Source organism: Gymnogyps californianus, chromosome 1 (genome assembly GCF_018139145.2).
Source record: "Gymnogyps californianus isolate 813 chromosome 1, ASM1813914v2, whole genome shotgun sequence".
Classification (NCBI taxonomy): domain Eukaryota; kingdom Metazoa; phylum Chordata; class Aves; order Accipitriformes; family Cathartidae; genus Gymnogyps; species Gymnogyps californianus.
In genome coordinates, this window is record NC_059471.1 from 143341201 (window position 1) to 143367186 (window position 25986).

At 40.5% G+C, this 25986-nt stretch overlaps 1 protein-coding gene across 1 annotated transcript in view; it reads right to left on the bottom strand.

The window, feature by feature from the left end:
• Nucleotides 1-25986, bottom strand: part of RASSF8 (Ras association domain family member 8) — an 89631-nt gene that overhangs the window by 3466 nt on the left and 60179 nt on the right. Inside the window, 3 exon segments of the mRNA XM_050914011.1 lie at nt 2437-3149; nt 3152-3325; nt 15631-15826. Coding sequence (XP_050769968.1) covers nt 2437-3149; nt 3152-3325; nt 15631-15733 — 990 coding nt within the window. The 5' untranslated portion in view covers nt 15734-15826.

Sequence of the window (25986 nt, forward strand, 5' to 3'; positions counted from 1 at the left end):
ATGTTTTATGAGATTGTAACAAAGTTGCCACTGAAGGAAACGCAGTTTTTTTAAAAAACCTGAATAACTGAAATTTGCAGGTTAGCAGAACTATCATCATAAGTTGTTCTTGACATTTCTCAACTTTCACAGGAAATAAGGTAAAAATGTTAAGTATCACCCCAAATTCTACTGGCTTAAGCTCTTAAATTTAGTATCTAATTGTGAAAAGTTAGTGAGATCTTTTAGTTGAAGAAGGGTGGGATTTGGTTTTTTTTTCGTGTTTTTTTGGGTTGGTTTTGGGTTTTGGGTTTGTTGTTTTTTTTCATTTAAAATCTTTCTCTAGAAACAGGGAGAACAGAGTGCTGCATCTGATCCTTAACTGAACATAGCCTCATATTGTTGGAAGGTAATGTTATTGAGGTGACTAGAGAAAAGCAATGAAAGAGAAGAGGTAGGACAAATTACTAGAAATTTCTCACATGCTACTAAAAAATGCCACCTTCCTGTTCTTATCACTTGAAATCTAGTGAACCAAAATTTTCTTTCCTTCCTTACTGAAAGGTCTATAAAAACACCCATGCTCAACTTTTCTAGTTTCAAATCAGCAGTTCGATGAGTATTAATATTTAACTTTCAGCATGCAAGAAAATATTTCTCTATTTCCTCCCCCCAGAACTGTATAAGACAGAGCTGTATTCTTCTCCTGGACTTCCAGATTAGTGCACCTTTAGGTTTAGAACAAGCTTGGAAGACCTGAATTTAACAGGAACTTTCCCAAGAAAGTGAAACCCTAGCCTATGAAAAAAACAAGAAAGATTTTGAACTCAATCATAGCCTCACTAAGTGTTACTGAGGACAGGTAAAATATATAAAGAGGACTTAATGCTTTCTGTTAGCGCAAATCCTTAAGCGTAGTGTGTCTGGAAACTTAGGATAGATAAATATGACCAAAACTGCTTACAGTTTTCATCCATTTTGCTTTGGATGAAAAGAGTACATTTTTTTCCCTCCTCTTTTAGTAAAAACAGCTTATTCTGACATAGTTCTAGGTGCTCAGGAGTAAGGATGCAAAATCCCTTTACATACTCACAGCAGAATCACCTTACTGCAACTGTAGCACTGTGGAACATAGTTAACTGTGAATCCCAGGAATACAGCAAGAACTGCAACTCAAACTGATGTGTGGTGCCTCAGTCCTATCTTACGTGGCACGTTAAAATCCGAGGAAACACAGTCTTTCCTTCCCCTTATCCAGCTAGCAGCTGGATTTCCATTTATATTTATTCTTTCATGCTCTATCAAGTTCCAAGTGATATCATTAACTTCAGCAAGGAAGCAGAGACTGGGTTCTCTGTTGACACGTGCCACAAACGCCTGAGGTGTAGAGAAAATAAAATCCTGAACACCAGCAAGTCAGACACAAAAAGGAGATGCTATTCTTTAAAACAAAAGCCCTGTAAGCTAACAGTTATTTTATCTCTACATCCACCTATCCAGGCGCTGCTTTTGGACCGTTCTTTTTAATTCATCTATTTTGGTGGCAGACAAACCTAGCAAGAATCCGGTCTAGCCTCAGAAAAGGCTACGATAGTGCAAATTTCCCTGAAATTTAATAATATGAAGCACTGAACTGCCAAGATCTAGGACCTAAATCCTGAAGATACCTAACCCCAAATGAAGAGGGGTTTGAAGACTAATACTTTTAAAGGCGTTAGGCCGAAAGCACTATGGTCCCGGTTTAGCACCCAGCAGTACAACAATCCCTCGCTAGCCCTACGTGTTCACGCAGAAGATATTTGTCTGAAGTATAAAAGAGCCCAGACCCACTAGCACAGCAGCACCTCACTGGACCTAGTGAGCACTCCCCCTCAGCAGGGCGAGGTGGCTAGATGCATTGCCATGGGTGCAGCCACACTGCCCTCAGCTAGTTTGGCTGGTATTAGCTCTGGTGTTTCTCTATCATGGACCACTGCACGGTGAAGATACGCTTTGAGTGATTTCTCAGAGGTCACCAGGCAGTCAGGGAATGGTAGCAAACCAAAGCTGTAACTGATGGGAAAGAAACTGAGCCAGCACATAAATAAATGAAAGGTGTTATGGCACTCAGCACTAACTCTGCAGGCCACCCTGGCCTTCTGAATGGCCAGGAACACATCCACCAAAACATCTGCTGGTTTATCTTGAGACAAAGAAGTAACTACTGGTTTGGGTTTTGTTTTTTCAAGATGGTTTGAATGAGCAAAATACATACAGGTGAAAGGAAAATTCTCTGCTCTTCAAAAAAAATCTGAAATGCAATTTGAAAATGAAAGCAACACTTTCTTCCTTTTACCCCAATTCACTGTGGAAACTTTCTCGTGTTTTCTTTCATGGGCTCCAAATCTGTGTAAGAGAAATTCGTTACAGGCACGTCTTTGACTTTTCTTTAGCTATGGATAAAAAGGACATTCTTACCTGTAACCGTTTGGTAGCTTGGCCCAAAGACCTTTCTACAGCTTTAATACCATTTTCCAATCTCAGACTCTGTTGTCCCTGAATATCAATTTCACCCTTCACCTTCTCGATCTTTTCCTTGACCTCTTCTTCATTCACTTGGGACTCTTGAACTTCCCGCTGCAACTTCTCTGCTTCAAGGCCACTTTCCATGTTGTGGATCTGAGACATGTAGTCCTTCAGCTTGCTCTCACACTCCAGGATCCTCTGCCTCATCTCCTGCAGCTGCTCCTTCAGCTGTTTTTCATTCTCCTGTTCAATCTGCAGCTCGTTTTCCCAGAACTCTTCCTCTTCGATCTCCACTTCATTCCTTTTGATCTTTTGCTCTAGCTTGAGGATCTCTTCTTCCAGGCTGGAGTTATACTTTTGTTCCCAGTAGCGGATCTCGGCTTCGTTGGACTCCAGCTGTTTCTCAATGCACTGAAGCTTCTCCGTCTGGAGATGGATCAATTTCTTCAACTCATCTGCTGTTGTTTTACAGTTGTTGAGCACCTTTTGCTTGAACTCGGACTCCTTGCTTTTCCCAAAGATGTCCATTAACCCTTTGGCCCCCCCGGTGAAGGTGAGGGATTTCCTTTTTGGCTCCCTCCTCTTCATGGATTTGTCACTGGGAGGTCTCAGCTTGGCCAGGGGAGGTAAACTTTGCCGGTACAGAGTCCTCTCCGGGATGCGGCCACGCTGTCCGAAGTCGGCCGCTCGCTCAGAGAGGGCCCGGTGCGGCGCAGGATCAGCTGCACGTCGCTCGCGTACTGCCCCCACTTGTTCAGCGACACGATGGGGTTTTCGTGGGGTGCCAGGTGCCTCTCCGTGTCCCGCCATTTCTCGATGAGCGTGTACCTCCCGGTACGACCTGCAAGGCAAGCACAGCCGTCAGCGGGGCGGCCCGCCAGGGGGCGCTGCCGGACAGCGCGAGCGCCGGGCGGGGACGGCGCGGGCCGCGGGCGCCCCCCGGCGCCGCTCTCAAGCGGGCGCGCCCGCCCAGCCGCGGGCTCGGCAGGCCCGCGGGGGGAACGGGGGTGGGTGTGCGCGCGTGGGTGTGCGCAAGGCTGGGAGTGCAGGAGCTGCTGCAAGGGGAGGAGAAACTGCGCAGGCAGGACCCGCGCGCTGCTCTGCGGAGTCACCGCAGAGGGGTCTGTGCGTGCGGGCACTGCCCTCCCACAGACGGAACAGCCACCGACTGCTCTTTGTGCATCTTCTTGTGTTAGAGTAAATGCTCCTTCATTTACTCAGCTGAGCACGGTGTCTTCACATTACTTATTTCAACTGTAAATTAGCTAAGAAAATCCTCTCCGCACGCAGCAGCAACAGAACAAGCGAGTACTGGTTTACATTGCGCACGCAACTGAAACTGCACAACTCTGGGGCTTTTTCCACATTTGAAGTCACTGAAATTAAAGCGAGTGACCCAGCGCTGCTGATATCTAGCAAAGAAGTACATCAAACATACATCTCTACAGGAAGAAAACAAGAATAGAAAGAGTTTCACATCTTTTATACAGCCACATAGAAAAATCACAATTTGGAGACGGCGTGTTTGCTTTTAAACTGTACTATCCATCATAGACACAACTGTTAATGACTGACTGAGCCTTAGTTCACCATCTTGTCCCCCACCACGGGTTAGCCGAGACACTGGGGAAAGCCGGCTCGGGGCCACAGCAGCATTATGCCAGCTCACGTGGCCCGTGGCAGCACTGCCGACGTGACAAACCTTCATGGCATAGAACACAGGGACAAGCGTTGCAGAGGCTGCCAGAATTGGAAACGAGCAACTTGGGCTCCCTGCACAGACTCATCTGTAACAGCAGCTCTCAAGTCCCCTCTGGGGTACACAGCCTTCAGGAAGAAGCTTGAGCTCTTCAACAACCATCGTGATATACCGTTGTGATGTTTTCTGACCTCTGTATTGACAGCTAACTGTACAATGAATGCAATATGGTTTACTTTTAGGGTAGGAGGAAGTACAACTTATGTTTATGGCTTCATTTGTGCTGCTACCAAACATACTTGAATTCAGCTCAGCAGTCTTTTTCCTAACACACCTTATGGGATGCTCTGAATGCTACAAAACTAGAGCATTTAAGGTTTTCCACTATTTTTATTTTTTCTAAACAGTTTTACTATGAGATACAGCATTCTCCAAATGCAGGAGAGAGTTTCCCTTATCGTGAAAAGTGACTTCACTTAAAAGCCACAACATTGTTTACAAAAAAATGTGAAAGATCAACTGCTTTTAAAGCATGTGATCCTGATGAATTTCTGAACAGCTCCACAGTTGCCATTAACCTTAAAACACCATTAGCTATTTTAATACGTTACATATATCCATTTCCATGATAGATGATCATTCAAATGAGGATTTATTTCAGCACACAAATGCCAAAAATACCTGCCATATGTGCAGCTATGGAGTGGAAGAGTTGGAATAAGCGTAGTTATCAGTGGTAATCCATTTGATGCATTTTCTTTCCTTATACCACCCGCCCAACCACCGCACTTTTCCCAAAAGAACAAAAATATCCTCATCTCAGGCTGGAGATCTGCCTCCGGCCTCCAACCACAACACTTGCACAGACTCCCCACCTCAAATTTGTAGGAAACAAGCTCCGCTGTGGTGATTAACAAACTATGCAGCCTCCTAAAATCTGATATTGTCAGACCAGCCTTATAAAGAGCTGCCGGGGATATAGCTACAATGTTGGAAATGGCTCCTCTGATCTCACTTTCTCACAATTAGCTCACGACACAAAGAACAACAAACAAAAAATCAGCTACACAGGCACCGCTTAGAGAACAGGCTGCTTTGCCTCACAGGTCATACTAGTGGTAGTTCACTGGCCAAGTAAGAGACCAAAATGTCCATGTTCACTTCTGTGCTGGTTTTGGCTGGGGTAGAGGTAATTTTCTTCATAGTAGCTAGTATCAGGCTGTGTTTTGGATTTGTGCTGGAAACAGTGTTGATCATGCAGAGGTGTTTTCATTATTGCTGAGCAGTGCTTACACAGAGTCAAGGCCTTCTCTGCTTCTCACACCACCCCACCAGCGAGGAGGCTGGGGGTGCACAAGAAGTTGGGAGGGGACACAGCCGGGACAGCTGACCCCAACTGACCAAAGGGATATTCCACACCATGTGACATCATGCTCAGCATATAAAGCTGGGGGAAGAAGGAGGAAGGGGGGGATGTTCGGAGTGATGGCATTTGTCTCCCCAAGTAACCGTTAGCATGATGGAGCCCTGCTTTCCTGGAGATGGCTGAACACCTGCGGGCCGATGGGAAGCAGTGAATGAATTCCTTGTTTTACTTTGCTTGTGTGCACGGCTTTTGCTTTACTTATTAAACTGTCTGTATCTCACCCCACGAGTATTCTCACTTCTACTCTTCTGATTCTCTCTCCCATCCCACCAGGGGGGGAGTAAGCGAGCGGCTGCGTGGTGCTTCGCTGCCGGCTGGGGTTAAACCACAACAACTTTCAAGTTAGGAGTAAGAGCTGAAAGAGTACGTGAAGATTTCACTGACAGAAGTCAGCAAAACAAGGCAAGCAGCATGGGAACAGCAATCCGTCGCCCTAAATACCTTATAAATAAATGACTTGAGGTAAGCACTGGGGCGGGGGGGAGGAAGAAGAGGAAAAAAGAAAAATATATATCTATCAGCATACCAACATGCTTGGCCAACACTCTTGGAAACAGATTTAAAGTTTATTGTAATAAAGTACTTAAAAAACAAGTTTACTACGCCAAGATACAAAGTCAGAGATTTTTGCCAACCCACAATATTGTGCATTGATCCATGAAGATTTATAGTTTGTAGTAGACATCAGTGCTATTATAGGAAAAATAAATCTAGTACTGTTTGCTATAGCATACTAACAATAAAATCCTGGAGAAGAAAAATGAAGTAAAAACATACCACAGAACACAGGACAAAGGTTGCACTTTACCACTCTATTTTGTTAATCTTAAAAGCTTTCAGCTTGTAATCATGGTAATGCTACTAATGTTCTTGTTGTGTCAGAAACAGCCAAGTTCAAAGAACTCTTGAAATTGTAAACACGAGTACATACCACTAGGGGAGTGATCAGCATGTAATTTCTATTCACTTTGCCATTAAATGCACTACTTAAAAGAAATGTAACAAGACAAAAAAAAGAAAAAGGGGGGAAGTGAATAAAGCTCACAATCTTGACCAAAAGTCAATTAAGGAATTAAGTGAAGCACTTGCCAAGAACTATTTCCATCTTAGCTTAGGGTTCCAAATCAACACGCAGTCCTAAACAATGAACTCAGCACTCAAGATCCACATAAAAGAAAGTGTTTTGTAGAAGCAATACTTACACAGTTCAACAACCACACCTGGAGTTCAGTATTGGTCCAAAACAAAGCTGTCCTCGTCCGAGATCATTACCTAGGTTTAGTGTGTTCAGCCTATGTATGACGCAGATTAACAATACCTGGACAACCACAGCTGTCATGTTTGCTTGCATTAGAAGGGATTAATTCACAAATGAAAGGGTGAATGAGTTAATTCAAAACTAATGACAGAATATTTTAGAACACAGGCGTCCTTGTAACAAACTGCTGGTTTTGATGTGCTACCATTGACAAGGAGAAAGCAGGTTGCTCGGGTTGTTGACAAAGAACAGTTCAACGCCTGCATGCTGCTTCTTGTCTTGTATGTTGTCCATAAGCTTTTTGAAACAGAGATTGATTGTGCTTACACAGCACCTGGCAGAACTCAGTCCTACCTCATTCATGTAAATCTTATCATTTTAAAAATTAGTTACTGTTGTACTCACGTAACGCACCCCGTATCAGCAATGTATGGCATGCATTAAACCATAGTGTGTTTTTCGCAGCTGCATATTGAACACATTGAATCTCATGCAGATTTATGAAGCATTTCCAGGTAAAGTTAGATGAGCAGTTAAGTAGTCAATTCACGGAGCTGCCAAAGCACAGCTTTAGTTATTGTACTGACATTCACAATGGGCATGTGCCTTGTCAGTGGATCCCTTACAACTTCTGAAATCAAACTTTTCTTTAAGAACATGTACGACTAGAACATATTAGACCAGTTTTGTTGGTTTTTTTCTTTTAATACTTCTATCAAAGCCTTGTACTAATGAGAATGGTAGAGAAAACAATGCAGACAGCCGCAAACAAGCACCAGCAGTGCTGTGTTCTATGGTTCCCTCTTCAGAAAACAGCAATTCAGGGGCTGGAGAAAGCACAGAGCCTCCATATGCCATTCACTGGCCAGCTACTTCTCATTAATATTCTGTGCTGACCCACTGACCATATAATGGTCCTCTACATAGACCATATAGTATTACCATCTCAAAACAATCATCAAGAATTTGTATCTGTTTTGCAAGACAGCGAATGACAAGCTATAACAGAAGTAGGTATTTATTTACATATAATAAAGCACACTGCATCTGCACAAAGGGCCAGTGTCAAGGTTAACAGGTTCACACCTACAGCTACCTAAGCATACCACCTTATCACAGGTTCTATTAATACAGGAACATCTTCAAAACAATCTTTTATTTTAAAAGTAAGAAAGAGATCAAAAAAGGAAATACATGGACTCCAGAACGCTGATGTTCTGATAGCCTGCAACTAGCTGTCACAAGTGGTTTGAACCCGGCTCTAATGCCACCGGTTATCGCTTGATCAATGAGACATTAAAGAGCTAACTACAGCCAGTATCCTGGCTCAGCCACTGCTCTGCTGCACAGCCAAACAGCAAGCTCTGGACCCGAGTGCCCATGTCATGTGCCCAACCACTGTAGTCTTAGTTTGGGATTGATGTAATTTGGTAATTTAAACACAGATTCCATTACAATGAACGGTAATTAAACTAATGAAATATAGGAACAAGGTAATTGAACTTTTTTTTTTTTTAGACTCTCAAGAGGTGGACTTTTAATTACACTCCATGAAGGTAGTAGGACCCATATAACTTATTTACTTTAAGCTTCTCTATATGCTTTAATATTTGCAGCTAACAGAGTAGACATGAGCGACTATTTCTGCCGCCAAAAGTCAAAATGAAATTCTAAAGGAAAGTAGCAGTAGCAGTGTTTCTCATGCAACACTTTTGGCAGGACTGTAACCTGAGAGGTCATCAATACTGTTTTTCAGAACAGAAGTGATTCATCCCTTTTCTCCCTCCCAAAAGTGCATCATCCTCTACATGCAAAGCATTTCAGGGACAAGCACTACACTTTTTTGTGTGCAGGTGGCACGATACACCATGTGAAAACGTATCTGTGCCTTATCTTGCCAGTCAGGCTACAAAAGTTTATTTCAAGCACCAAGTAAGATCCATGTTTTCATTAAGTGTCTCCCATGCTTCACAGCCAGGACCTACAGCAGTGAGTTAGTGCAAGCAGGTGAGTCACTGCCCTGGCCTCACATAATTTCTGGGAAAGGTAGCTAGATGAGCAGTCTTAAACATGGGAGTACCTCTTCTTCCCTAGGGAAGGGGCTAGGGTGGGCAAGAGCAGGCCTTTGTCACTAGAGGTCATGCGGTCTTGCTCCCAGTTTCTCCTCTTTCCCCGAGTCCACCAGGATGCAGTTGGTGCCAGGGGAGTTGTCTGGCAGGCATACTCCTAGCTCCCATTTTTCCCAGGGATCCCATCACCTCTGCTGCTGCACAGCAGCTGTGCCAAAGACCTGCCCTGCAAGGTGGCACTCTGGACAGTCTCAAAACAAAACAAAACAAAATCAACTAAAAAAACCTGCCTGTAAGACAGAACTTTTAAGACAGCCAAACTAAAAGGGAAGTTGTACTGGTCTTGCTCTTGAGCTGAATCTGAATTAGCACCCCAAACTCACAACAGTGCATAGTAAGAACATACATACTGTCACCTGTCTGTGCGCACGTTTCCATGGAGGTAAAGCCAGGCATGGGAACACATGCTCAAGCCAAACCCAGACTGCTCAGAGCTCTGGGGGCACTGACAAATGCACCCTCTCCTCAGCCTGGATACAGCTTTCTGACCCACTTGGTTTCCCAGAGATAGCCCTCCAGCCCTCGGCTAAAGGATGCTGTCTTCCTTAAGAAGGCAATATAAAGGAAAAAAAAAATTGTATATTGGTAAAATCTTGTAAGAACTCTTAACATGTGGAACACATGGGAGAAAAGGCTCTGCCTTACCAAAGGGGCAACAGCATTAACTCCTGAATCTTTAACAGCACTGATAGAAAAGTAATTGCTGGCAATTTTAATAAACCCAGTATGATTTGAACTCAATATCTTTGAAATATGAAGCTGACATTTCATTCATTATGTGATACTTAACATCCATAGCAATTTAAAAAAACCACCATTCTAGCTACCTGAGAACTCATTAAATAGCCAAGAAAGATTAAGAGTAAAAAAGCCTTTAAAATAGAAGTTAGAGTTTGCATTACTCGGATTTCTTAACTCATGCCATATTCTGCACACACATGTATGCATACCATAGAAAACAATGAGAATCAGAGTAGGAATCCAGTCCTAGGGAAACATGCCCACAGAGATATACAGGCTCAAGTCTAATGGCAGTGAAAGTCTGCTTGGTTCACTAGGTACAGCTGTGCTCACAATGTCTTTATCAGGATTGAAGTCTTAGTTTATTACTATTATCCTTTCGCTCAAAAAAAGGGTATACAAGAGTTTATCACAATCTGACAAAACAAAGCACTTAAAGTCATTTCATACTTTCAACTGCCTTTTGTCTAAGCACCCCGAGATACCGCACTTATTTTAGACCCATTTCCTAACTAGGTAAAACAATGCGGAGGAGCAGTTTGGCCGAGGTCAAACAGCAAGACGTAGGAAAGCAGATCAAGCGGCCCAGGTCTCTGCTGCACACGCCAACGCTACGCTAGACATACCACATCATGAAAGGTGGCAACAAATCATCCCACCCAGCCACCATGCCTTTCAGCAAGGTTACTGTCACTAGATTTCTGAACCATAACGTTTATATGATCACACTATGGGATCACCACAGCGTGCAGCTTTCTTGTACTTATTATCCCTCTTCATGTTGCTGTTTGAAGCAGCAGAGAATGAAATTTTGGGGTCAAAAATAACACAAGTTCTAAGTGATTCTTAGCAGTAAACTACTTTTTTTTCAATGTGTACCAACTAAGGTTTTTAAACAAGAATTGTTCCCTTTTTCTAATCCTCTTCAGATTCAGCACTATGATTCAATTCAACCTCAGACTCTTTTCTCTCTCAAAGTGTCTGACAGCCAGCTCTGGCACTTGCTTTAGCAGAGATTATTTGGAGGAAGGGATGAACATGCAAAAAGACAACAACGAAGTGGTGTGATTTTTCCAGATACAACTCTGGCTGAGCCTTACAAAGCTGTACCGCATGTCTGAAACAGCATGAACAAATCTGTGCTTTATTTTCATAAATTCACCCCATTTATCTTTGAGGAAAAATACTCAACTGCAATAAAAAAATTGACAGCTGCATTTGTTTAATTTTAAAAAGAGACAGCTGTACTACTTGTTCAGTGAATTGTTGCTCATATTCTCCTGATACGGTGCTAGAGCCAGAAAACCAAAATCCACAGCACTATTTAAAGCAAGTCTGCCATTTTAATTATTTGCCACAGAAAATTATGGGGAGGGCAGAAAAAAAAAGTGCACTTTGGTAAGAAAATCAAGCTTCGCTTCTCTAGGCTAAAATATTCTCTTTCTAGGAAACAAACATGTCATTCTGAGTACAGAAGATGCACTCTAGTCTCCAGAGAGAAAAGAAATCACAACAAATGCAGTAAAAATCTTCCTCACAGAAGAACACTTCTGAAGAAACAGGGCAAGCATATTTGTGACTGTGCTATTCATCACCATATTCCTTTGGAAGATTTTTATTTTTTCAGATTTGAATGGAAAACACCCAGTAAAAGCCAATTTAAAAAAAAAAAGATAAATCTTCTGTAGTTAAACTACAGTTGCCTAAACTATCAGCTAACATGATTAGCTCTCTTTCTTTTAGGATACCATCTGTTTTTCCCCTCAGTATTACAATGATTTTTTTGAGAGGATTTTTGAGGAGCCACTATGCTCACACACACTCGACTGTAAGTCCATATACTGCTTTGCAAAACAGACCCCTGACCGGATTCACCAACCATCTCGTCATACGTACAGTTGAAAAGTATCAATAACTTTTTTTTTTACTTGTTTCTCTGTTGCCCAAATTAAGAAGAGGAATCAAAATGAGCAAGCAGCGTTTATATGAAGCCATTCTGGCATGTTTTTCACAGAATGCACAGAAAAGCTAGTGGAAGCAGAACAACAGGCAGAATTTGCTGTCAAACGTACATTTTTAAAATAGACAGTGACAGATGTGATAAAATCTAGCTCATCTCTCCTGGCAAAAATATTTTTAAAACGAGACTCATGGTTCTCCATTTAAACTGTGTGCTGTGGTATATTTTTACATTTTGGTGAGGGCTTAGTTTCTCATGATGAAATGATCACTTCTCTTATTTGTATTATAAGGCCAAATCTTCCTCTTTGTAATGTGCAAGCAGTTTGAGTTAAAAAAAAAAAAAAAAAAGAAATAAAGCAGCCCTGGATAAAACTCATAAAAGGTAATATCAAGTGTTCTTCAAGATCCCAGTGGGAGGTGATTTCACTCTCTGGAAACTTGTAACCGGATAGTTTTTTGTCTGTCTTGAACAGAATTCCAGCGCCCTCCCTCCAGCTAAGGCATTTCTAACTCCTTCTAAGTTAGAGACACAATCAATTACAGTATCCAAAATTATATCCAATTGATATTATTCTCTCTCGCATTCACTAAAATATATAAATGTATTTTTAAAATAAGCTTTGCTGGGATCACCAAAAGAGACAACTCTCTCTTTTCTTTCTGTTTTAAAGAATTAGGTTTACCTGAGATTTAATTCAAACGCTTTTAACTTCAAGCCAAATGGAAATTAAAAAAAACCTAATTTGTACCGAAGCTTGGAGTAGAATCAGTTCCTGTTCCTCAATGATCAAGAGATAGGCAACAGGGGAAGGACATAATAGCACATGACCAGGTAACACAAATGTTATTCAGCCACAAAGGAAGAGAGACAAGCAGGCCTTTCCACTGAAAGAGTAATAGTACCAGATATCAATTTGTAAGGAATAGGTCAAGGAGCATTAGCCAGGCAAGTTAAGTCACAGAACTTCACTGCCAAAGGATTAGACTACACTTTGGGTATGGGACAGAACCTCCTACAAAGGGGCATAGCCCAGCATCTTTTTGTTTGACTAAAATAGCCCTAGAACATAAGTTCTTGTCTTTGCCTTTAAAAAAAAAAAAAAAAAAAAAAAAAGGAATACTTTTGTATCCTGAAGAAAGTTATTACTGAATTTGCATGACATGAGGGGAGAGTTGGAAAGCAAATAGATGGAAACCTTTTTGTTGCTCTTATCACAGCGGGAGATCAGGAGACATGGCCCTTCATTTGATCAAGTGATAGCAAAAGAAATTTCTTGAAATACAAGAAATTCCATTTAAACATAAGGAAAAAAAACCACTCTTACTGTGAGGGTGACTGAACACTGGAACAGGTGGCCCAGAGAGGTAGTGGAGTCTCCATACTTGGCCATATTCAAAACCCGACTGCACATGGTCCTGAGCAACCTGCTCTAGCTGACCCTGCTTTGAGCAGCAGAGCTGGACTAGATGATGTTCAGAGGTGCCTTCCAACCACAGCCCATTCTATGATAATTTTTATTTTCCTATTTTTGAAATACACTGTAAAGCTTTATTTTTCATATCTCTAGAATAGAGGTAGCTTCAGTTTGTCCATGAGAAGCGTCTTGAACTATGGATATCTTAATCCAAGTATCTTTGGCTTGTGCTTTCTTCAGTGGATACGGCTGTAAAATAAGTTAATTTGCAGATATTCCAGACACTGCACTTCAACACAAATAATATATCTACTGCAGTTCATATTTCAGGCTCAGTGAAGACGACTGCGTTGTGTGTGTGTGTTGTATTTTTTAAGTTAAGGATCTAGCAATAAACTGTAAAACACGGTAAAACAAAAGGAGCATCTCAAAAACTTTGCAGTCAGACTAACAGACAAAATAATATTGAGTCCTGCTAAGCTATGCGACTGCTGAAAGAGCCAGACTGCAAAGTGGAAAATAAGATCAGAGCCAACCAAGGAGGAAGCCAACTAAGACTGGCTACTTTCCACCACCAAATGTCAGGTGAGAGCTAAAGGGATACATTTTAATAGATTCCCATTCAAATTCAAGTGACAATTATTCCTGGTAAGCTAGTACCTATAGCCAAATCAAAGGAGCAGACATATGGTTGCTTTTCTGATGAACGGCCTGACAGGAGAGTTGGGAAAGTCCTATCTGCCAAAGACACGCACGTGTAATTTATACAGTGTTTAATATTGTCCTAGCAGCCCCGGTGAGAAACTGGAGTGCAATTACTCTCGGTGTTTTCTAGAGAGGATATTTGCCTCAGGAAGGAGTTTCCAAAGGATTATCTTAATTGGGCTCTGGCTGCAACTGGAATTTATCTCCGCATGGCACCAGAGTCGCATATCCCAGATAAACTGGTGATGTGTCACAGAAAAGGACATCTGCTGAGTTGACAAAAATTGTGTGTGTTTCCAAGGCTGATGCAGTCTTTTCAGAGTTCAGGCTAATAACTGAGGATACAGAAAAAACAAAAAGAAATTACACAGGAGAACATTAAATTATGATCTAGAACTGGGAGCCTGACATTTTTTGTTTTGTGGGAGGAGGCAAAGGAAACAGGATGAAAGAGATATTGAAAGCAAAGTAAAGAACAGAAGTCTATCAACCAGTTTATTTTTTCTAAATATGTAATACTTAATCATTACTAGGAAATAATCATGCTAGCATAATTGTGTCTTTAAAAAACATACAGGCAGAAAATGAGATATGGAAGCAAGCAATTCATAAACCAATCAGCATTAAATGAAAAGCTGCAACACAGTAAAAGCACACTTGACAGTTAACCATCGAGTACAAGATTTTAGACACATAGTGACTTTCCACTATTTTTAAATGAAACTTTAAAAGGTATTTGACACATATAGATATACACATGCTAGCATTGTGTTCAATCCCCTTAAGATATAAAATAGAAAAGTGCCAGTCTTCTACTCCATCAGCTGAAAGTACATGGAAATGATGTTCAGAAGTACATATTTAAATAAATAAACATCACAAATTCAGGGAAATTGACTTCATGCTTACAGGTAGAATATCTAGTTGACATTCATGGCCCTAAGTTGTTTTTTATTAGCAAATTATTATTTTGCAGTCAAGTCAGACTGCTAATAGAATCTTGCAAAATTGTTGCAATACTGAAAAATGCGAAAGCTAAAAATTAAATTCATAATTTAAGGGCAAGTAAGACATAGGTTTTAATGTCTAAATTTAAATAGTATATAAAACCAATTATAAAATTTTAGCAAAGAATAAGATTCAGCTTTGGAAGCACTGAAGGGATGAAGTTCAGGCTTATTCAGGATGCTCTCAATCACTGAGAAAGATCTGACAAGACTGAAGGAATGTTCTTTCTTGTAGTGGAGCCTGAAAGATCCCCCCCAAACTGTTCAGCAAATAGCTAGCACTGAACAGACTTCAAGTTACCCTTTCATTAGTACTAAGTTATGTGGCGTGCAGGAGTAAGAGGAGAACTTGAAGGATCAATTTCATTGATCTATACTATTCCCAATATAGCTAGGGATACTTACAGTGTGTGTAGTTTCAATGAACATCATAAGCTTGTGAAAGCCAGCCAATTATTTTGCACTGCTTTGATATTTTTTTGGTACTCAAAACATTGACAGTTTAGCACCTTCTTTAGTCCAGGCTGTATTTACAATGACAAACAGCAGCATATTATTATTTAGAGAACAAATTTGTACAGAATGAAAGTTTATAGATGCCAAAGTGTTTCTTTTCTTTCTTTTTAATCTCTCTGGCAGGTTAAAAATCAAAGGCTGCAAGTTTACACTGCAAGGTTATCCCACTGTGCATTATATGTTCATGCTCTACTGATATTCAGTGCAATCCCACCTCCCCTTGGGTTTAGCTTCATAAAAAAAAGCTTCACCCCAGTTCGCAGACACCCAGCTGACAGAGTTACTTACCAATAGCCTGAGCAAGTGCTATTACAACTTCCTGGCATGTTGTGACTTCGGTGACCCCACACACAATTCTCTGGACTCCATCCACCCATACTTTGAGCTCCATGGTTCATCAGATCATCCAAGAGCCATGAATGCAAATCAGTCAAGTCATACTTGCAGCTATACCAGAGATAATGCAGCAGACTTCTCTTAGCAGCTAGAAGAGAGAAAAATCCTGGTGTTTATAGTGAGGCATTACCAATTTAAAAAGTTAACATTCACCTTAAAACCTATGGGGTAGAAGAGGCAATACAGCCTCCTTTCTTTAATAACAGGAATCAAACATCCCATGCTTTAGAGCAATGTCTACCCATTCTGTAGACATACCAGAAGTTTCATTACAGTTTATTTCCTAAAATATTAAAAGTTATTACAAAAAGAGCACCAAGAGAAATAGCATTAAATAAACAACTCCAGAGTAAAGGTGCCCCTCTTCCTTTTTATACTGCCTGGATGTCTCAAGGGACTGGTTACAGATGCTTTCAGTGTTTGTTCAGTAATTCCTAGCAGGTGGTGGCGTAGCAAAACAAGGGGGAAACATATTTAATTACAGCCATCCATGAGAGTCCAACCTTGCTCTCCATACAGAAGGGGCTGAAGGTTCCTAGTCCCAATAAACGTGTGCATTTAAGTACCAGTGCTGGAAAATCCAAAAAGGAAAGCAAGCAGACAGATTGTTTTCTCTCTTTCTCTAGAACAAGGAGATGCATCAAGGAAAGTGTTGTAGAGGTGGTATAACCCCTGCCAAGACGGTGCTGGTTCTGTGAGGAAACAGGCTTTGGCTAACGTGTTATCCTAGGTTTTTCCATAGGCACTGCAATGATACTAAACAAAAAAGCAAGCCCTACCATCTAGTCTAGTCAGTTCTTGCTTTTGGGCATGGTTCTACCGCCTTTGCTGAAATAACACCAAAGTCATACCAGCTAATATAGTATACTAGCTCCCAATTTCATTTTAAAAAAGAAATTTCCCCAAGTTTGTAAATGGAAAAAAAATGGTCAGAGGGTTGCTTTTTTCTGAAACAAAGAAATCCCATGAGTCCAAAAATCTCTTTCTGCACTCAATGCCAGAAAAACTTTGAAGCACAGAAATAAAGTTAGAGACCTAGGGAGCTAGATTAGGACTTAGCAATCAGCCATTTGCCCTCTGCTGTCTTGTTACCAACAGTCAAGCTGCTCAAGGTTTATCTAGTGTTAACTTCTAGATTAATTACGGATCTGAACTCTAGTGGTTTTGCTATGAGTTCAGCTTTTCCAGGGGCTGCTCTTCTTCTGCATAAACAGATCCACTGGCATCATGGCTCACAAAAGTTAATTTCTAACTGGAACTGCTGAGATGCTGAATTTCAAAAAATTCAAAGTAAAAACTCCAAGAAGAATTGTTGTCTTAAAAATATAAAACCTCCCCCTAAAACCAAAAAAACCCCAAACAACCAATAATGATGATTCTTCTTTTAAAACAAACAAACAAAAAACCCAAACAAAAACAAACTGAAAAAGCTAACGACATAGCTGGGCTATTTAAGCAGATAGAGGAAAAATAAACCATGGTAATATAAGAAGCTCATGTATTCAGGTAATCCAATATGGATAAACTGATAAAACTAAAGACAATATTTTTGAAAAATTAAGTACCAGGAAAATGGATAACACAGGAATAGAGCAAAAGAAACCTGAAAGTTATTTAGAGGAGATTAATAAAGACAAGCAGGGTAGGGTTACACAAGAAACATGGAATCTGATGATGCTGATGGATTTAACAGAACTGCACGTGGAGGCAGAAATGGTGCAGGAAAAACTAAGCAAATACTTAGTACAGTTCATGTTTACAGTCTAATCAGAGCTGCTTTCTCCTGGGTGAAGTGAACATCTCTTTCTGCATCAAAAAGATGTACTAGTGTAGCCCTCAAGCTAGAGTGGAAAGATGATTTCCCTTCTACAACCAAATACTTATTCAGCAAGTGACAAATATTGACACATGATCCAGAAGAGACACTGATCTTCACCTGACAAGTTGTGGCAGTCAGCAGCAACACACCTCAAAGCCCGTTAAAGCCAGTGGGGTCACACCACATTGACAGCACGAGCTTTAGTGGAGAAGCACTAAGCAAGTCTGCTGTAAAGTCAGTCCAGCACATACACGCCAAAATCCCTGTCCAAACGTACCCGTTTAGAAAACAAAAGAAATGTGAGTAAGTCCAAGTGTATAAGTAAAACCACATTTCAAATATGCTTGTATAGTTAATCAACAAAAAAATGATAGCTTTTAAGAATGCCAGTGTATACAGAAATAGTCTTTCGAGACATGAGTAAGCACCTGAAAACCCGAAGAGGTCAAAGAGTTTTAATAAACATTTTCCCACATAAAGTTACATACTTCAAAGAAAACTACTATTTGCACAAGTATTAACAGTGCACAAATACAGAAACACTTCAGTCAGGTAACACTGTTTTAATGTACCAACAAACGAAGCAGAACAAAATCTTTTACTAGCCTGTAATATAACAGCGACTGAGAAAACACCTAACGGGCCCCATCAGTGACGTCCGCTGTTCATTCCTGGACCAGTTGTCTTCACAAATAAACAGACTTCACATTCCAAGCCCAGCCATAAGGAACTTTATTAATCAACTTAATATCTTGCTGAGAGTTGAACAGTTCAGATTTACTGGCACAAAACAAGCCATCTCTCCACGTGACAACGCACACGTCGGTAAAGCATCCGACAGCTCTAATTGTTTTTCTGTCTGTCAACATCCAAAGTATTATCTCAATTTAGCAAGCCAGCAAGTGCATTTTTTCCGCCCAGTCAGCACACAACGTACAGTCTTGTATTCAGTGCAGATCAGTTTTGGTCATCTGTTTTCCTACCACCCATGTTTTTAAAAAAAAAAAAAAAAAAAGACTAAAGAGAGGCATCATTTAATAATGAGGTATTTGCTGACACTTCCAATTTTGAAAACAACATTTACCAAAGCGGCAAATGATCCGAACAAAGTGTCTTTGAAACAGTCTGAGCTTGGGGGAAATATTCCCATTCATTTCTTACAGGGCAAATAGTTTTAACAGGCTAAATAGCAATAGCGAACCAATAAAAGCAGCTTGCGGTATGTGCTTCCATCGGACCAATACGCAGGGCTGAATTAAAGGACTGTGTGCCCCACAAGCGCTAATGGGATTCTTTCAGGGACCTGTCACTAAAAACAGAACATACACAGACTTTAGAAATGTAAGATCTATGTGCTGAAATCACTGTGTCTCATAGTTTCTAAGCAAAGCTAATCTATAATAAGTAAAAAAAAAAAAAATCTAGGATTGGTTTGGTTTCTAGGATTGTGCAGTAGCAGTTTACAGAGAGGTCTGAAAACCAGAAAACCTTTTGGCCGTATGTCTATCTCTGCTTCCCAATAACTCTGTAACATCTTTTTATTAGCATCTGGTTTTCCTTCAAATGTATTCAGTTCTTTATTTGCTGACAGTTAACTCGTGTACCAGTAATAGCTTCTTTGCCTTTCCACTGAGGGCCATTCTGACAGCCCCAAATACATTTTTCAATCTGAACTTTGTGTCCAGAGTGCACATCGTGCTTTTGCAATACAGAAGGCAAAATAACCCTTACCTCCAATACCGTAGAAATTTCTCTCTGAAGCCAATGGAAAGGGTTGGGCGGGGAAAAGCTCACTTGAGATTTCACAATCCCATAAATTCAAAACCAGTTCACCTTATGCATAACCTCTTATTTTAGCAAGAATTGGGAATAGGAATGCAAAGCAAATTTACTGAGGAGAGGCACACAAGCCAAAGCATGCCTCTGATCACAGCTTCCCCTCCAGTTTTTCAGTGATCAGCTCCATAGTGACAGGTATTTCTGATTGGAACCAAGCATCAGAAATCTGACATCCCCCAACTACTTCCTCCCCCCCTCTCTCCCCCATGTGTTTTTTTGTTCTCTACTACCTTGCCTGAAGCATCCTCAATTACATTGTTTGCTATGCATTAAACAAATTTTCCCTAAGTTCTCCTTTTATCCTAATTAGCTGATGATATCGTACTCTTTCAGATATTTGTTCAGTTTTTAAGTGTAAAGAAAAATCCAGCATATATACATATATAAACACACACACATATATATGTGCGCTACTATTTGGCTACCTCTTCACAGCTAGTTTACAAACTACCAAAAGGCTGCAACTTCATAGAAGACAGGCAGAACTGACAAAGTGCAAAGGGTTTTTCTTGTGTTTAAGAAAAAGATAATCCAAGCAGATGTTTGCAGAACCTATCTATCCTTGACATAAGTGTTAAGTCATGAGAAACCCTGAGAGCTAAAATTAAGATGTTGATTTCACCTCGTTTCTAATCTCTAGAAGGTTCACATCATCTGAAAGCAGCACGCACCTCAAATCAGGGCTAAAATCCTACTGCAGCTGAAGCCAACTGCAGAATTTTGACCAACCACTTCAGTAACTTTCTGTTCCCCCAACAAATAATCAGCATGCTGTTTAGTATACTTAAAAGTGAGTACACTTTCATTCATAATTAGCTATAACCAAACATCATCTAGAGTTTGGCACTTTCCCTTTATTTCTCATTCTCTGAGCACTATGGCCAAGTTGTGCTCCTTGCCTTTCCCGATTATGACACCAGATAGGGCTCTAGACAGAGGCAGCTTGTTCCACCTAGGTTGGAAGCTGTTAATAAGAATAGTTAGTCAGCACAAGCAAAGCTTGATTGAAAAAGAAAAAAAAAAACCCACCCCAAAACCTAAACAAGTACAAATATGCCAGTTCAGCTACCCAGAAAGAGCTTATAAACCATGCAGGAGAGCATGACAGTACCCCCCTGTGAACAGCGGGGCCATTTGGCAGATCCTCCCTACCATAAGAATCCTGGTATAGAGCAAAGTAACATTTTCCAGATGAAGATGACTGCAAATACAGAATTGGTTACTGGAAACAAGCTAACTAGTATTTACCAAAAAGCCTCCTCCCTTGGATTGATGAAGGAGAAATATCTTACAAGATATGCTGCTTCCCATTAATAAATGGGCAAAACCCTTTCATGGCAGGTTCAAGTCAAAATATCAAGCACATACACTTCTGCACACAAAATTTTATCAGAAAGGAACAGGCTGTGGTTTTGAAATCAGTGTACAACTTACTTTGAAAACGAAGTGTTTACACAGAGGTAGCATCCAATTTTAGTGGGACTAAGTGATTTCCTCTTGTGGAGTGTTATTCTTTTGCTATTCTAGAAGAGTGCTCAGAGATAATAAGCACTGCTTAAAGCAAACAAACCAGAGGTCCCACAACCATGAAGATGATAGTGTTGAGAATGAGCTTGAGAACAAGCTTGAGACAGAGTTTAAGCACCAAGGAATTTTCCTCACATGAGACTGGCCAAAAGATGGTCTAACAAATGTCTGTGTGAAACAGGCCAAAATCCAAATGCCACAAGTGATATCCAAGACACATGCAAACTATATATACATGCACTACCTGTGAGAGGACAGGACAGCACCAAGATGCGAGTTTGTATAAACTCTGAACTACAAGGGGTTGCTTCTAGCAACTATAGCTGCTAGAAATCTTGCCTCCAGATAACCCAGAGTTCGCCAGAAGTCCCAAAGTCACCATTTCCCAGACAAATTACTAGTTGACTTGCATGCAAGAACCCCCAACTGTCTAGTCCAGGAGCTGTTGCTTGCTTTGCAGTTTCTCCTTGTGCAACGCAGTTAACAATATGGTGGGGAAAAAATGAGGAAAAGAAATGTTACCTTGAAGCAGGGGATGCTACAATAGATATTTTCCCTAATTACAGAACACTTCTCCTTGAGCTACTATCTTTACAGCACAGAAAAATCAAGTTGGCAGTCTCTCTTCTCTTTGTATTGGTGAGAACTGGCCAGAAAGAATTATTAGACTTGTTTTCTTTTGGGAGTGGGGGAGTGATAAGAGGGAGGCAAAGAATTCATCCACGCCTTTTGTCACCTCTTTTAAAGATAAATTTTAATGCCGACTATCAAGTGAGTTATTAGTTGAAATAATTCTTCCACCTTGAAAATTGTATTTTTATCTTCAGTATTTTAATTCTCAGTCTGATCTCTGACTTCAGGAAGTGTGTTTGTCTTTAAAACATTGTGAGGGAAGAAGATGCCCTAATCTCAACCCTTGCACCTCTTGATTTTTCATTGTCTTCCGTTCTAAGCCATCTTTATCCAATATGTAATTTGTTTGCTTTTCAGACACACAGAAACAAGTGACTACTATCTCAAAGACCTCAGCACAACCTGTCTCTTCCCCTTCTGCCCCCTTTTTTTCCTCCCTAGTCAACCAAAGAGATGGAGGCTGAATCCAAGTCTTTGCTGTCCCTGGTGACCTTTAACGAGCAAGCTGAAGGCCAGACCAGTATACCAAGATCATCCCCAAATTCATTAACAGGGCATCAGTGCTCTTCCTCCACTATCATCAGTTTGCTTCATTCGCTGGCTCACGATTACAAGTAACAAACTGAAGAAACCCGAGATAACCATTTAGCAATGATTTAACCGCAGCACAAAACAGGATTCACCAGCTTGGGAGCCTGCAGTACAGGAGATGAGGTAGCTAGAAAGCTTCATGATCACAGATTGTGTCTAAAATTCACATGCCTTTATAGAAATGCTGATGGCTGGAGCGCTAATGCTTTCAAAACCCATCACACACCATAACACTTTGTATCTTGACTCACGATTTTGAAGCCACAAGGCTTGACCAGACTGTGTTCCATAACATTTTCAAATCACCACAAAATGTTTGAAAGAAAACAAACCAGCAGGTGAGCTAATGAAACAGATGACTTCAAGTTTCTTTTTATTTGGTCACTGTTAAGAACATAACCTTGCATTTTTAATAATAAGTTTCACACTCTCACACTTGAATTAATTCAACAGGAACAACAACTCTTAAATTAGTACTCTCCTTTCCCCAGGATTAGATATAAAAAGCATCTGAACTCCACACAGACTTGAGGTACAAAAACCCAAGGGCATTTTGGAGACGGTGATAGAGCTCAAGTCAGAGACGCCCAAGGATCTTTACTTCCACTAACTACATTTCAGTCAGACAATTTCAAAGCAGAAATTTAAAACTTGAGTTAAGAGTATTATATTTAGGATATGTACCAGCAAATCAAAACAATATCTGATGCAGCGCTTACTTTCAGCTCTTGAGATAGGATTTATTTTGATAAAAGTCTGAATCTGGTTCAAGCAGGCTTAATCACTAAATCCCAACCTTGAATCTGTTTCAGGATAAGTATCATCTGCAGGTGGTTTTACATGAAGCACTCCTTTTCCTCGCTCTGTATTCCAGCTACTAACAAAAAAATTATCAGTATGAAACATCACAATCCTACTAGAGAGGCAGGACTGAATGGACCCATCCTAGAAAGCCTCACTGCTCACCACCATTCTAGGAAGGGTTGGATAGTTGGTAGCAGCACGGCAGAGGTTAAGATGCAGCTGGGATGCATTTTATTCTGTGGCAGATTAATATCCTTTTCCAGGTATGTTAGCAAAGGAGATTGCACTGTATATAAATTCTGTGACAAACAACTCAAGAGTCATATGCATTAAATAAGCATCTCATGATTCATCACCTCAAGTCAACAGGCATACATTTACTACACTGTAATGTCTTCCAAAGCCCTGTAAATATTTGTTCTTCATTAGTATCAAACATATAGCGCATTTGAGAAAATAGCAACCACAACTTTATTAATAACAGCAACATCAAGTGGAAGTCACATTTATACATCTCTAATATGGTCTAAATACTGTGTAGGAGTGAAAGAAAACAAAACAAAGAGCAGAGAAACAAGCAAGCTATTTCATTGTAGGAGAAATATTTATGTGAAAGCTACAATACACACAGCTTACTTCAAAGTTGCCTTACACCTCTAGATGCCCTAGCTTCAAAGGAGAGAAAATAGGTCATCCTCAGCTGGTTTCAAGGAAGACATGGCCCCACCCATTCAACATTTCCCTCTCCCCTTACGGTTTGTCTGCAAACACTTACAGCCAGTTGAGCGATTGACTGAAGACATTTGTGTGCAATTGCCAATATTTACACTAATGGCAATGAGGTCATCTGCTCCATTTTGGCAAGAACTGGCTTAACTCTTGGTTTAGGAGGGCCAAATCTGTTCTTTACACTGCAGTCAAGCCCACGTGCAACATTTGCTGTGCTGTGTCATTTGACTACAGCCACACAGAGTCACAGCCGTCAAAGTGAAGTGTTCCATGGACTCCAAATATGAACTGAGGGCAAATTTCATAAAGCTCAGAAAAACATACAAAAACCTTATTATACTTCCCATGTTTCAAGATATGGACCAAAATACAACACCCTCTTCCACTATATTTTTGAGAACGTTGCATGCAAATGAGCCCATTTCTCCACTTCCATGCTTGCACTGAAGGATGCAAGAAATAAAATACATCTTACAATTGAAATATCTATTTAAATTTGAATTAGCTGAAGTTTTAAAAGTCAAATTAAGTATACAGTTTAAAGCCATGGTTCTACATGACTACTGAAAAGAAATCTCACTGTAATTAAACACAATTCCTGAAACAGAAATAAGGTGAGACACTTTCAGCTTAATCAACATAACCGTTTTAAGAAATCATAATCTCAAAGCTTTATTTAGAGAGCGGCGACATTATTCATTAAACATTATCTAGGAAATTTCAAGTCACTCTCTTGGCAACCTAGAAAAGTCTGCAAGACAGAATGAACTTATTTCTACAAGGAGTCTTTAAACAGTTAAGGCAAGTAAGAGAAACGAGTGGGGGGAACCCATCCCTTTCTAAAATTTACACTGGGCTATGCTTATTTCCATATTTCCCCAAGCACAAAAGAACTTCTTTTCTTCTTCTATTCTCTATTTATAGGACTCAGCTGGGTCACTTAAGTATTTCCCATCTCCAGACAATTGTGAGCTTGGGTAATTTTATTTATTAGAGCAAAATCTGAGGTAATCGTAATACACAGTCATAGCTTACGGACTAAAATACTCTAACTGCATTACTTAATTCCCATAGTCCTGCTTTCAGTGCTGTGGTGGTGATACAGCCAGCTCCAAGCTAAGTCTACACTGCTTTGGCCAACTGGCCACACTGTCTCAAAACAGATGTGGAACTACAATACCACTTCAGGAGGTGAGTATACTTAGGTATCTCTACTCTGTTCAGCTGATAATTTTAGGGAAATTGTTAAGAACTTCATACTTTCTAAACCACTAATTCTCTTTACGTTTGGCTAAAACTCACCTAAGAGGTCCAAAACTCACAGGGAGGGGCAAGAAGTGTAGAGATGAGTAACATCACTATAAACACCCTTTCCCTTGGGAAGCAGTCTTACAAAGATCACGTATGGCATTCACAGAATGACCCAGCAAAGAGCTCTCCAGGAAAAACAGGATTCTATGCCAAAAAATTGACAGCAATTAAACAAAAGTCACAGTCTGCAATACCAATGGAAAATGGATGTTAGGTCAAATTCAGTATAGCAAGAAAAAAAAGTTTTCATTTTCCTGTTCCTACCTTCTTTTGCTGTTGCAACAATTTTTGAACCAGCACCACCTTCCACTTACCGATTCACCCCCATATTTCCAGATACTGTCTACATTTTGTACCTTCGGAGATACAGCCTTTCCTTACTGGCCATGCAGTTACGTGCTCTCATCTCAAGTCTTAATGACTACATCTTCCTCCTCGCTGCACCGTCAGCAATCCCATCTTGTCCATTTGCCCAGAACGATGATGTCAGGACAGTTTCCTGGAGTCAGCAGACTTGCCAAAAGCAGAGTCCAAAGCAGCCCTCCCCTTCCTCTAGCACGTTATATGTGATCTACTTATTTTCATTCAGGAAGTCCTTTCACACTCATCTCCGCCCTTCTTATTTCTCATACATTTTTCCAAGTGAACTGTACTGCTTTAGGATTTATTTGCGAAAGTAGCCTCAGACATGTGCATAGAAGAGAAACTCCACCAAGTTACTGGTAAACCTCCTCATTATCCTCCTTCAAGTTCTTCCTTAGTCTACTTCTGCACAGTGCCTACCAAAACACAATGGATCAACAGGTGGCATGTTGTGACCCTACTGTTTTTCATGCTGATCTATCCTACTCTACTCATCTCCACGTGCCCTACCCACCTTGGGCAGGGTGTGCCTTCTTTTTGGGGGTTCTGTTGCCTTTTATAGAGGCCAAGACAAACAGTTATCTGCTTAAAGAGCTCCTGGAAAGCATCCAGAAGAGTGGCAACTTAATCAA